We start from the raw sequence: 15,154 nt of genomic DNA, 5'->3' as shown, positions 1-15,154 counted from the left end.
AAACTGATTATTTCGAAAAATCGTAAAAATTTAAAACAGCCATAACTTCTAAACTAATTAAACGATTTCGCCCATCTTCGAACTTGAACAAGATAATCGTCTCTAGAATAAGTGTAGAAAATTTCATTAGGATCAGATAAGAATTGTAGGCGCAATAGTGTCCTGAAAAATTGGTTATATTATGCATACATATACATATATAAATTTTTTAACGGATGGTATTTTTGAACCCTACTCAACCAATTATGATAGGTTATGACAAATTTTTTGAAAAGAAAATGCGAAATAAAATTATTTTTCATATAATTGATTTTCTTACGTGAATTATTTGAAAAAATCAAATTCAAATTCGGATCGCAATAATGAAATTTTATTTTATCACAGGGTAAAATAGATTCCTATGACTATTTTTCGATACTTAAATGATTCGACGTGTCACCAGTTGTCGCTAGTCAGTGAGACATCACTCTCACAAAATATTCACACAAAATATTACAAACGATCCTGATTGATTATCAAAAATTTAACATCTCCGGTTCTGGATGGCCAAAACCATCTTCCAGAGGCGCTTTAATATTCGACCATAATGCTTAGGTGCGACCAGACTTGACAAGGATAAATCTTAAGAATTCTGTTATAATTTGTTATAGGTCGATTCAAAGATGATTGAATCGGGATAGGTTCATTATCAACTAAACACGTTGTGGGTGTAGAAATCGAGGTAAAAGTTCAAGTCGTAGCTAAAATTCTAGTAAAACTAAAACATTAGGTCATTTCATTACGAAATTTGGTGTATGTTGGTATTATAGAAGTTAAATACAAATTAATAAAATTAGAATAACATCTAATCCTAATCAACTTAACGGTAATATGTAATTGGTTAATAACAAAAAATTATTTAACAATAATATCTACAATACAAAATCAATGTAAAATGAAAAATGAAACAAGCGTTAGTTTAACCATTCAGTGAACCTAATAAAATTATAAATAAGTTTCATGTATAACTAATGAACTTACCACGCCGTCTGGTGACGATTCTTCGAATCCCCGAAACGCTGGCATAGTTGGTGGCGTTGTACTCATGTCTAATGGACCAGGTAACCAATCGTTTCTCGATGGTGAACTCCCATGAGTGGATGTTAAGTGTCTTCCACTTTTCGTACCAAGTCGGGGCCTGCCACGACGTGCTCTTCGTCCTGTATTGAATAAAACAATTAATTGAGATATTTACAAATCAAACAAATAAATGTAGCATGTATCTATATATAGACCGATCCGACTCAGTGCGGTGCAGAACAGTAACCAGTCAGGTTCCAATCATCCAATCTTTCCGTGTATTAGGTTGGTCTTTATAAAGGTCACTTTTGAATTTCAATCGTTACGCCCCCTCAAACTCCTCCGAATATTTAAAAAAAATTCCTCTAAATTGTAGCTCTTAATTTTAACATCAACCCGGGCCCTAGACAGCGGAAGTTTTAAATCGGAAAACACATGTATTTTTTAAAATTTTTGAATATTTTATATTTCTGGTAACAATTAATGAAAAAATTTGACACTTGGCATAGACTCAGTTACGTGTATGATGTTTGAAAGGGTGTAATCGAAAATTTTTTAGACAGCTATTTTTTTACTTCTAGACTCGAACAAATTTCAGTTTTTTTTTCTTCCAATTTTTTGCTTTTTGTCAACAATTAAAGAAATATTTGATTGCTTCTTTTATATGGATTTTGTCTATAATTTTAGAAACTGTTGATTAAATTTAACTATTTTTAGAATTTCAAATTGAAAATTTTTTACATTAGATTCATTTGTTATTAAATTTTATGAAATAAATATTAAATTACTTGCATATTGTGCCTGTTATTATAGTATATTTATTAAAATACATTAGAACAAATAATTTTATCTATTTATGAAAAAATCTTAAGATGCATTGAAGTGTTAAGGTATTTTTTTCTATGATTAATAATCATTATATAATTTCCCAACCAGAAATATAAAATATTCAAGGTTTAATTTTAAAAAATACATGTGTTTTTTCATTTAAAACTTCCGCTGTCTAGGGGGCTGGGTTAATGTTAGAATTAAGAGTTACAACTTAGAAGAATTTTTTTTTAATTATTTGAAAAAGTTTGAGGGGGCGTAGCGATAAAAATTCAAAAGTGATCTTCATAAGGACTACCCTAATGTATATATTAGGGTCACAAGTATTTTATTCATGTTAAAATTTTTCGGGCTCATCCTAAACTATTGTCATTAAAATAAAGAGTCTCCAATATTTAGAAAATTATGAAAAAATAGCTACTTTAGATTTGTATTTTATCATTATTTTCATAATAAATTTTTGTTGAATACTTATTAACTAACGAATATAAATATTAGGTGTACAAAAAAGTTCTACCCGTTTTTCAAAGATGGAGTTATCTAACAGCTATTTATAGGTTAGCTATGAATACGTATATGTACATGCACAGCTGTTTGTACTCTTTAAATTCATCAAACTTTTAATATATTAATCTTCGATATATATATTTTTTTATTAAGTTAAAAATGGAAGTAAGTAATGAGCATATCCGCCATTGTCTTTTATATGAATTTCATCAAGGAAAAAGTGCTGCTAAAGCTCAAAGAATAATCTGTGCAACTTATGGTGACAGTGTTATTGATGACAGTACTTGTCGAAGATGGTTTCGGAAATTCACAAACGGAGATTTTAATTTAAATGATAAACCACGCTCTGGAAGACCTTCAACAATCAGTGACGAGAAATTGGAAGAATTACTGAATCAAGATTCTGCACAAACACAACAAGAACTTGCGAAAAAGTTAAACGTTACTCAACAAGCTATTTCTGAAAGATTACATGCTTTAGGTAAGATTCAAAAAGAAGGAAAATGGGTACCTCATGAATTAACTCCAGAACAACGAGAGAGACGAGTTGACACCTGCCTGTCGTTGCTTTCACGACATAAAAAAAAAAGTTTTTTGTGGAAACTTGTAACAGGGGCCGAAAAGTGGGTTTACTATGAGAATCCTAAACGTCGAAAACATTGGGTAGACCCAGGACAACCAACGACATCAACACCAAAACGTAATGTTTTTGGGAAAAAAATATTGCTTTGTATTTGGTGGGATGAGTGGGGCGTGCTATATTATGAGTTACTCAAACCAGGAGAAACCGTTACTGGAGAACGCTACAGTTGTCAATTAAAAAAATTAGCAGATGAAATCAACAGTAAAAGACGATTTGCGGGACAAAAACCTCGACCAGTGATACTGCAGCATGATAACGCCAGGCCTCATAGAAGTTCAATCGTCCACCACACTATAAATGATTTACAGTGGGAAGTTTTACCGCACCCGGCGTATTCACCAGACCTTGCACCGTGTGATTTTCACCTATTCCGTTCATTGCAAAATTACTTGGCTGACAAACACTTACAAAATGAAAACGAAATGCAAAAAACAATAGATGATTTCATTTCGACAAAAGATTAAGCCTTTTATCGCCGTGGGATCCATCAGTTGCTTGAGCGTTGGCAAAGGGTAGTAGATGCTGATGGTGGTTATTTTGATTAAAATTTGTATTTTATTTAAAATTTTTAAATATATTTTTTTTTTGACAAAAAACGGGTAGAACTTTTTTGTACACCTAATATTTAAAATTTTGAAAATACATAAATTTAAAGTTTACCTAAGTCGAAGTCTAAAGCATACTTCGAACCTAAATGAGAATTGGAAACCTACAATAGTATAATCAGGACATAATCATCGTAAAAGCTTTAATTAAACCTACTTAGATTTACAAAGGCTTGAATTGAACCTATTTACAGAGGCATAAATTAGACCGACAAAGACATAAATCGAAAAGCAAACATAACTAGACTTAACAAAAGGAAGGGCTTGTAAACAATAGCGAAAAGTTTCAAAACAAATTTTGAAAAGTCTATCATACAATAGATTTTGAATTTAATTTTATTTTATACTCTCATTCAATTCGAAGTAATTAATGAGCCCTGATGTTAAAAATGAATTACTTATTAATAATAATTAATAAATATAAATTTAATCGAAATTTGATCTAAAAATTAAGGACATTATCCTAGGGTTTTTTATATATTTTACAAGAAGAAAAGAATTTATAATTGATCTGTATATAATCTACAGATATTTCTTAATCTATTTTAATTTTTATATAAGTATAATTATCAATATTTTTTTTTTAATTCAGTTGATTTTCTCAAAACTTAGTTGGGGTCGTACCGATCAAAGTTATGGGGTCATAATGGTCAATTCATTTACTTGTTTTTCGACTGACCATTCGTGTGTTTGTTTAATAAAAATATTAACCAATATCTTATTTAGTAAGTAATTAATTAATTAAAGTAAGCTTTTTTAAAATTTAAGCTAAAATGTTTTTGTTCATCATGGGCATTTTTTTCTATAACATCGTAACATTTTTGTTACAATATTAATGAACAACTAAATAAATTATAGATGCCTAGTTAAATGTTGATAATTATTAATTTTACATTTTTTTTCTTACTTCTTAAGTTTTAGTTGACGAAATAAAATTTTAATTTAATGAAATTTCAGCAATACGACTTTGGATTCTTAATTTTTAATTTAAAATTCATAGTGACCGGGATGATCCGTAGAATAACCGGGACGACCCGACACGTTGGGTCGCCCCGGTCAAACACAATTTTTTCAATTCATCAAATATTTCTATTTACTTTTATACTTTCATTTCTAAGTATGTGCTTTTGGTTCGCTAGGTGCATAGAATAATATAATGTCCGTTTTATTATCTTATAAAGATAATTCGAAAAATTTTGAAGGTTCATTTCTCAAGTGACCGGGGCGACCCTACGCTCCCCTACTACAGAAAGGTAAAATTATAAAATTCGCGGATTACTGGAGAATTGATGCAATTGATTCAGTCATCTCGTCGGTAATTAATTAATTAATGTGACGAGGCTGAAATCCACCTCCGTTTTACGGGAGGCCGTTACCTACCCTTTTGGGCATACACGCGTTACGGAGTCATCCCCATCTTCCGACCCAGACGACATCCTTAGCCGAAAAATATAATCGGGTGACGACTAAGGTGGACATTAACCGGACGTATAATCAAAAATCCTCAATGCGCGTGGTATCTAACCACAGCCACCACGAATCCATACCTCCTCTTAGGCCAAACACTACTACCGTCTCAAAAAATAAAGGGACTTTGGGCGAAGTAGGCTTGGAAAAGCCCCCCGTGGTATCAGTTTCCTTGCGCTGGTTAACAAGTTGCGTCGAGATAAGTGGTGGGACGCAACTTCCCCCCATACCCTAATAAGGGTATCCTCCACTTGTTATCTTTCGGGTTTCGAGCAAGCTATTATCCATTTGTTCAGTCCCTGATGGATTTCCTACTTTTCGAACCTTTAGGCGCTCTGATTATTCAAACCAAATCAGACTACAGAGCAGCTCGGGGCATCTCGCCGGTAGGCTAATATGACACTGTATCAGGGATTTCGCGGCACTCGAAGCCACCTTGTTCGCACATTCACTGTCTGAAGCGACTGGCGATCAGCAGTAAAAAAAAAAACTGATCTCATCATTTTAGTTGCTAAAAGTGAACTGTTCTAAGGTGAGCCGTGAGACCTCGCTAATTTGCCGTGAATTATAAAATATAATTGCTGAATGAGTCCTATAAAAAATCTGATACAAAACCCATACGAGGAGTCAGAAAACCCCTACTGATTCCGATAACATCTTGGTTGTCGTCAATTACGTTGAGTCTAAATTTGACCCTGGCTGCTAAACTTCGTTTTCCACAATTAGCTGCTGAAGAAAATTTTTATAAAATTACGAGTTCGAAAATGTATTCACAACAACATTTTTGAGCTCAAGGAGCTCGAAAACAGCGGGAAGTTTTGGAGCTTGCCCGCAGGGTCAACCGATTCTTTTTTTGTTATTGTTTATTACTTGAATTTTCGAAATGGAAGGTGGTGCATTACTATTTTCGAGCTTGAGGAGCTCAAAAAAGTATTGAAAATAATGTTTTTGAGCTCCTTGAGCTCCGGATGTTTCATAAATTAACTCACTGGTTTAATTCAAAGCTCACGTGACTCTTTCTATCGATCATTTCTATATATTTCTGTTCAAAAATATTTAATTTATCTTGAATAATCACGAACAAAACTTGAATGAACAATCATTATTGATTATTTTTAATTTCTCGAATTCTCGAAGGTTAATACGAAGTGTCACTTTTTTCGACCTCAAAGGGCTCGAAAATACACATGTATTTGAAGGTATCTTAAGCTCAAAGAGCTCGAACAGATATTGACAACAATAATGTTTTCGAGGTCCTTGAGCTCGAAAATAGCGGTAAGTTTTGTGTCTGCCCCACAGGGTCAACCGTTGTCCAGATTTTTTTTTATAAATTTAACTCTGGATTAAAAAAATAATGAAAATTCTTGACTTAGTAATTAATAAGTTCATCTTCTGATCAGTAATGTAAAACTTCATTCTATTATGATGATGTCAATTGAAGTATTTGTATCTCTTAAAAGAAATCATAAGCTTGGTCTAGAAACATATGTAAATTTTTAAAGCAGGTCAGTAGTATTGTTATCCAAGCTTTTCTTTTAAAAAATAATTCTAAATGCAAAATTAAGAACGAGACTTGATGAGGTACTCTTTCATCTAGCAATCTTTATCTTATTTTTGAAAAATTTTTATTTATTTAGAATTTATAAAGAAAACGTGGATAACGTTTCGGCTTGTTCTATTGTTCAATAAAACTTGGATTTTTCACGCGTAAATATGGTTCGCGGCTTAATTGTTTTTATTAATTGTAGCTCGAAATGGTTCAAAACACAAAACGCGGCCGTTCTGTTCGACGTGTAAACCTAATCTCTCGTCACAATCCATTCATTAGATCGTTTGCTCGGTCAAAGTCCAAATTTTGATCACAGATGTCACCAAAATTTGCTCAACAGATAACTGTTAATTATTTACAAATAATTTTTAAACCAAGGGTTGGCCTCAAATTTTCCTGATGTTTATATATAAATATATCTATATATGTAAGCAAAATACCACTGACTCACTCACTCACTCACTGACTGACTCATTACGAGATCTCCGAAACTAAAGGTCCTATTTACTTTAAATTTGGCATACATATTCTTTTCTCAACCTAGACGCTCACTAAGAACGGATTTTATAAAACTCCTATTCAAAATGGACTTTTGAGCAATCTACCTAACTCTCTCATCCCATTAGCTATCTACCAAATGCGCTCTTCCTTTTGGCTATTACCAAATGACGTAGCAACCGTTACCATAGCAATCAAAATCTCCAAAACTATAGATTCTATTGACTTGAAATTCGGCATAAATATTTTTTTCGCGACGTAGACGCTCACGTAAAACGGATTCTTCGACCATTCAATCATAAGTGGGTAAGCACCAATATTCTTATGATGGTTTATGGGGATGTTGAAAAGACCCAAATTTCATGGTTTCCTATCGAAATATATCAGGCGTGAAAAATGAAAATACTTATGTTTCAGGCGTAATTTTTGTTCTGTAAAATCCCCTTTTATTTGTGTATGCGGGGGCGTAATGAATACAAATTTTCAAGTGTTTATAATCAAAAATTATACAGACTGCAATTTTAAAATAATTATTACTGACGAACCGAAAAAATTGATTGTTTAAATTTTTTTTTTCAAATCGACACTGATAGCGCTGTGTGAAGGTGTAAAGAATGAAAATTTTCACTTTATGCGGCCAAAAGACCTACTGACTTGAAGTTTTAAATGAATATTACCTACGATACTAGAAAATAAATGGAGTCAATTTTTTTTTTTAAATCGACTCTGATGGAGTTTTCGGGGGTGTAAAAATTGTAAGTATTCACGTTCTTTATCCAAAAGACCTACAGACTTAAACTTACAAATGAATATTATTTGCGAAACAAGGAAATCAATAGCGTATTTTTTTTTCTTTTTAGAAGATTTATTTTTACAGCGGTTTTCGAGGGCGTCAAAAATGTAACTTTGTCTGATTTTTGGTATAAAAGAAATATATAATCATTTAACATAACAAAAGGACTGACAAAACGGGCTGGTAACAGCTAGGATATATATATATATATATATATATATATATATATATATATATATATATATATATATATATATATATATATTAGACTGTCCCACTTTGCAGCGATAGCTTTTTTTTGGTAGGAGAAGGCGGGGCACAGTAAAACACGGAGACACAATCCCTCGTAGCAATCTTAGTCAAAATCTATAATAAAAGTATATATAGACACAGTATTTTACTGGATTTTGCTTCACTTGCTTCAGACTTGATCAAGATTGCTACTAGGGGTGAAACCACCGCAATATTCTTATCTGTTTTTAACGAAATATTCAAAGTAATTCACTGTTTAATAAATCGATCAACCGCTTTATAAGCCTACGAATTACTTCGAATATTTTGTTTAAAAAAGATTAAGACTATTATGATTGTTTCAATGTTCCTCATTTTTCATTTCTTGGTGCTCGAAATAAAATGGCATTTATAAACTAAAAAATGTCGTTCAGCAGCTGGAATGGTAGTATTTTTCACACTTTTAACGTTGAACCACAAGGAAATCGGTAAAAATGATTATGAACAGAAATGTAACCAGTACCAAATTAAAACTTGCTTTATAAGCTTTAACATTTTCTTGAGAGAAATGAGTTAGGTCTTTTAATTCAAAAGTTTTTTAACAAAGAATTGATGAAAGTTGAGTTTTACTATAGGTAATTTTTTTTCCAACCGTTTTACATGGGAACTAAAAAAATCATTTTGTTCGATCTTTTTTTAATTTAAGACTAAAAAATAGTATTTAAAAAATGATTGCAAATATTAATTTTTACGATAACTAACATGATTCCAATTATAGTTTACCGTTTTAGACTTAACTTTTTTGTTAATGACAATTTTAGGTTTTACATAAGATTACAATTTTTTTTTTTTCTAACTTATTCGTTTAATACAGTCAAAGTTTGTTATGAGCAACAGTCACGTGTTAGAGAGGAAAAAATTAATGAAAAAACCCAAGATTTAGACTGTATCTTCACTATAGCTCTCTGCACAAGTTCTATATGTGAGCGTTGAGTATATGAATCGTTGCATGTTACTCGTTATAAGCAATGATTAAACTGGAATATCACGAGAGGGAATAACGCTTTCAACCAGATTTAACTGAACTTAGTGGAATAACAAAATAATAAAAAATCCTGATGAATTATGAATATAAATTTGCAAGAGCAACTTAAAGATGATAGTAAATAATTGAATCGTTTATAAAGAAAAAAAAACATTAAATATTAAGAAACTTTTTTCGTTTATTGAACTTCTTACTTGAAAAAAATGAAAAATTTCCAGAAAAAAAAAATATGTCGTTAGATGTCGTGCATATATTCGTTCCCAGTTTTAATGTTTTTTTTTTGCTACTGCTATGCTATTGTTGTCAAAATTCTACTGAAAAGAATAGAAAGTAAATATCTGTTATATTTATTGTCACATTCAATTTTTTTGCTCTAGTTTAAACTGATGCCCGTCACTACTGCTACCAGTATCTGATATAAAGTAAAAGAAAAATTTAACAAAAAAGTTTGAAATCAGTCACGTTTTAGTTTTTTAGAAATTGTGATTTCTGTGCTACTACTGAATTGAATAGAGCAAGAACAGTTAATAAAAATCGAACGACAGTCGAGCACCCTCAGCGCTTTCGCGCTGGAGGTGTGTGAAAGGAAATGGCTATAGTATAGATTTATTTATATATTTCAAACCACTGCTTTCTGTCATAAAAAAGGTTACAGAAGAGACACTTAAAAAGATTCAAAAAGAACTGACTCTGTCCGATTCTGAAATAATGAAAAATTAAAAAAAAATCCTGAAACTGGCTGACCCTGCAAACCAGCCCCAAAACTTCCCGCTATTTTTGAGCTCTTGAGCTCGAGAATACTTTTGCCAAAATATATATTCGAGCTTGAAGAGCTCGATAATATCTTTTGATACATTCGTATTTTTTAGCTCTTCGAGCTCCAACAAGCGGCGTTTTAATTTTAACTCACGATTTCGTTTAATGAAATCAATTAATTTGGATAAAAATCAATAAATGCAATTAAAATAGCAAGTGAAATAAGTTTTTGAATCAGATCAGAGCGTTAATAAATAAAAGATTCGTGAAAAGTGTAATAAACAGTAATTTTTCTTATATTTCTTTGATAATATTACCTAAATTAACGAAAGGATTGCAATCAAATCTGTAGTGATGAAAAGGGACTAAAAAAATAGTAGACTCAGTTCAATTTTACGTACATTTAATAAATTATATCGTGAGTTATCTAGAAATAATGAGGACAATTATTATTTTTAAATATTTCATCGCCGATATCTTTTGAACTAATAGACCAATTTTAACGTTTGAGGAGGCATTCGACACAGTTTTTCAGTCTTCAACAGTGAATAATTTTTAAATATTATCAATAGAACGTTTTCAATTTTATTTGAAAAAAAGACTTTCGAAATTTTTTCGTTAACGATATCTCTCGAACAAATTATTTAATTTTGATGGTTAAGGAGGCATTTGACGCGCCTCTATGCAATTATACACGCGGGTCGGAACGTCCTACTTTCCTCCCTAGCTGTGTAATATACTACATAATGTGGCTGGAAAAGCAGATTTGCCTACATGGCAGGGCTCATTAGTTTCGATCCTTTGCCTTAGCATAAATTAAATCAAGCGGTTGTCTGATCTTAACGAACCGGGTGAAATCACTCACAAAATAATTAGCATTTGAAACTAAATAGGACGCCGATCTATCTGAATCGTAAAAGATAAGTAACGAATAATTGATTGCCCTCTCCGTCTGAGGAGTTAACCTCGACTTCGTTTTAATAGATATTCATGACCATGATAATTTTCGAAAATACCGCTAATCAATCTATTTCTTTTTCTGTTAGGTGTTGTTGTATGATGCGCTGACAGAACAAATTATTTGAGTCAAGTTAATCGATTTATTTGACTGTGCAATATCATTTATTTCATTCAAATATATAATTGTTTATAGTTAACAAATCTTGGTTGAAAAAAATTATACTACGGCTGGAGGTGATATAGTGCTACCGTCCAAATACACATTTGTTACTTACAAACAAATCATTATTTCATTCAAATGAACCATATCTTTGTCTCAAATAAATATTGATTGTCTATTCAAATATGGAATTTATTTGCCTGAAACCAATCCTATTTGGCTCAAATTAATTGTTCTCTTAGTATGGCAAGAACTCTACCGAAAATAACTCTTCGAATCTGTTTCATTTGATAATAACTAATAAAAAAGCTCAAATTGGCAAATTCGGCGTGAAAAAGGACATGCATGGTTGTTTTCTCTTTTTTGATACAATTTACTTCCTCTACATAGCGAGTGATGACAACAACATCAGCGTTCTTGATAAATGTGATACAGTATAGGATAATCTGAGCACAGCCGCACCAGGAGAATAATACCCAAGTAGCATAAAAAAAAATTGTTGACTATTTGTTTAATTTAAGTTAACAAATGGTTACAAGATAACGAATTGTTTGTTTAAATTTAACAAAAAGTCAACAGCTTTTTTTCAGCGCCACTTAAATAGGTACAGAATCATAAAACAGAAAAAAATATAATGGCAAAAAATAAAGGGAAGTCTTCTCTTCTCCCAGATAAAGCAGAAAACTAGTAACACAATTACAAATATATGCAAGCCCGATAAAGAAAGAAAAAAGTTTAAAAGTTTGTATGGAGACTATAAACTGGAAAAAAAAAAATAATAATAATAATAATTAACAATATAAACTTATACTTTCAATGATACCAAACTGATGATCAGATCAAAAATATCTCGATGAAGTTTATTAAAAAAGTAATTTTCTGTTCGTGAAATTTTTTATTTCACGTATAGAACTCACATAGTTTGTTAGCAGAGAATAAATAAATATCAGAAAACTCGGTCAAACCGTTCCCATATGAACACGACCCCTAGTCAGCCAATTTATAAAAGCTATTTTTTTTACATTACTTATATCTCTAGGGTATTTGAATTGTCATTGTATTCGTAAAATTGTCTTTCACACAAATATCAAGATTAGATTCATCAAAACTTGGCAGAGTCCTGAACTTGACTTAAAAACAAAAACAAAAATTTTGTGCTAATACCAGACACAGAATGTATTCTACGTGAGTATATTTCAACATGAGTGTGGAGTAAAAACAGTATTAATACTGTTATTACTAGATTCATATCATTAATTTAGAATGGTGAAAACGCTTTTAATAAAACAGGCTAAGTGCAAGGTTCTAATTAGTTTTACCCTAATCGTTATATTCATGTAATAATCAGTTGCACGACTATTATATGACATAATTTGCATTCTCATTCGATAACACGCGTAATGTAAATAAAAAACTAAAAAACAGATAACCCTGCACGCCAGCTTTAAAACTTCTTATTATCTTCTTAGTTTTAAAACTTATTACTATCTTCGAATTGCCAGCGTTCGAATACTTTATTAGAAGTACATCTTCAAATTCTTTAAACTCTCTCCGTGTATGGTATCCAAAAAATAAGACAGACATTTTACGTTTGAACGGTCAAACTTTGTTATGCAAACATTGAACTAATCGGCGATAGCTAATTTTTTATAATTAATTTATCTAAAATTACAATAAGAATACAAGGTATAACTATTGTTGGAATATGTTAATAAAAAATACCATAAATTGTAAAATGTACATAAAAAAATCTGAAAACCGCCTGACCCAGCGTCCAGTCTCGAAAGTTTGATAATATATATCCCGAAAACCATTAACTCGATCGGGCAACTAATCGATCAAAATGTTATGGGCCCGATTACACTAGCCCGCTTGGGTGCCCGAAGTGGCTAAATATCTATATCCTGATAACTTTTTACCCGATCGGGTAACTAATCGAGCAAAATATAATATAACTCTAATATATAGAATTTTTACATTTTTATGTTTTATGTATTATAAATATGGTATCTACTCAAATTATAAAAGAAAAAGTAAATAAAGTGAAAAACTATACTAACAGAACAAAAAAAATTTTCCTCAAATTACTAATAGATTATGTAGCACAGCTAAACTCAGTTATACAGAATCCCACTAATGTGTGTGCGGTTGTTCATAAGTTTAGTGTTTTTCTCCGAATTAAAATTCCCCCATTCGATTAGAAATTAAATTATTCGCAAACCTCATAGTCCCTGCATCGCGAAGATGATTGAACGAGAAAAAAAAAAGTTTTTTTTTAATTCAGTTAAAATTTCTATACATACTTTCAAACCGCACTGCATTTTAATCGGATAAATAGTTGGGCCAATTACAAAAAATCCAACCAGGTTTCTCAATTCTTTCCTGATCATGCAGCAGAACGTATGCCCGATCGGGTGATTAACTGTCTACCCGATTATTTACTCGACCGGGCTCTTTTGCCGGGCCCATCTCAAAACGCATTACATTCTAACCGGGCTAATAACCGGGGCGATTTATCGGGCCCTTATTTCAAATCTGACAAATTATATGAAGCCTGGTTAGGTACCCGGAATCATTTCTACCAAGGTCCGAACATACTGTACCGATTATGCTCAATTTCTCAAAAATTGTTGGAATTAATGAGCCGCTCCAAGCACCACCTCAAAAAGCCAAATCGGTTCATCCGTTCAAAAGTCACAGAATATTTACGTACATACGTACACACATACACATACATACACTGATAGAAATATTTATTTGAAACAGTTTACCAGCACTATTTGGCTGAAATAAGTATTTCTTTGTCTCAAATATAGATTTATTAATAGTTAACATCACTGCGATATTTGACTACCGTGTCACTTTATGTTTATAACCTCGAATGGAATGAGTGTAATTGCTAGTACTAATTTATTGTAATATTTGATTTTTTTATATATTTTGTATAATAATTTTTATCCTCAATTAAAATTAATTGTGTGCATTATTTTCTTTAAAAAAATAAAATTAAACAATACAGACGGCAGAGGCAGCCGGTCGGTTCTCGTGTAGCTCGAGCGATCACCCAAGTTAAGCAGCATCGAGCAGGATTGCTACTTGGCTGGGTGACCGTTTAGTCATGCGTTGAGCTCGAACGGAGGTCTCTGACCGTTAGGCGCGGGATGAAGATCTAGTGGTCGGTAAAATGGTAATTTTATCGATCACTAGAGCCTCACTCAAATAGAACTGTACTGACAATGGTTTTCTCTGTGGTTTCCCTTGCCCCTATACTCCCACAGCCAAGGTGGAGGGTAGGGTTTCACCGTAATGGTACAGTACAGTATAAGCACGAGTCGGACCACAGCCGCACAATGAAAGCAGAAAAGAGGAAGCAGTTGCGACATTAAGGCAAAAAGTGTAAAAGGCCGTACATGCGGCTATACACTAAATTTAAAAAAAAAAAAATTAAATTAAATTAAACTATATTGTATAAATTATTTCTCATAACCCTACTTAACTAACTTTATGTGTTATTTCTTTGTATTTAAATAAGCCATTTATTAACTATTAAGAAATATTTATTTGGTTCGAATAAATCTCATGTAATAAATTATTTGTTAACTATTCATAAATATTTATTTGGTTAAGCATTCAAATAAATCATTTATTAACTATTAATAAATCTTATTTGGCACAAATAAATACTTCTATCAATGTACACTCAGACATCATTTTGAAGTCAGTCATAATAGCTTCCTCGAACCTCAAAACATCAAGATCTGTTAGAAATTCGATTTTTTTTTTTTTTTTTCAACTAAATATTATTTGAAGATTTTCAATAGGTCAATAAAATTATTAAATTATCTAAGATTGATCAAGTTATTTTAAAAATTTACAAGCTCAAAGTACAATTTTAAAACAGTTAGCTTCCATTCGACTCACTAGACGCGCAAGAACGTCCTCAATCAATAATAAATTGAAATGCTTCAAATGTACCGAAAAATACCGATCCGTGACCGTAATATTTCTCTGTAATTTAAGGTAAAATCGGGGTTAATCGGATTCCGCTAAAGT

At 31.6% G+C, this 15,154-nt stretch overlaps 1 protein-coding gene across 1 annotated transcript in view; it reads right to left on the bottom strand.

The window, feature by feature from the left end:
• The window catches only part of LOC103577582 (sex determination protein fruitless), an 88,584-nt gene that overhangs the window by 44,605 nt on the left and 28,825 nt on the right, over window positions 1-15,154 (bottom strand). The window contains exon 6 of the mRNA XM_008558282.3: window positions 1,021-1,199. Within this exon, the coding sequence (XP_008556504.1) occupies window positions 1,021-1,199 (179 nt within the window). The remainder of the gene's footprint in view (window positions 1-1,020; window positions 1,200-15,154) is intronic.

Source organism: Microplitis demolitor, chromosome 5, assembly GCF_026212275.2.
Source record: "Microplitis demolitor isolate Queensland-Clemson2020A chromosome 5, iyMicDemo2.1a, whole genome shotgun sequence".
NCBI classification, from domain to species: Eukaryota; Metazoa; Arthropoda; class Insecta; order Hymenoptera; family Braconidae; genus Microplitis; species Microplitis demolitor.
This window is presented reverse-complemented; position numbering and strand designations above follow the sequence as displayed.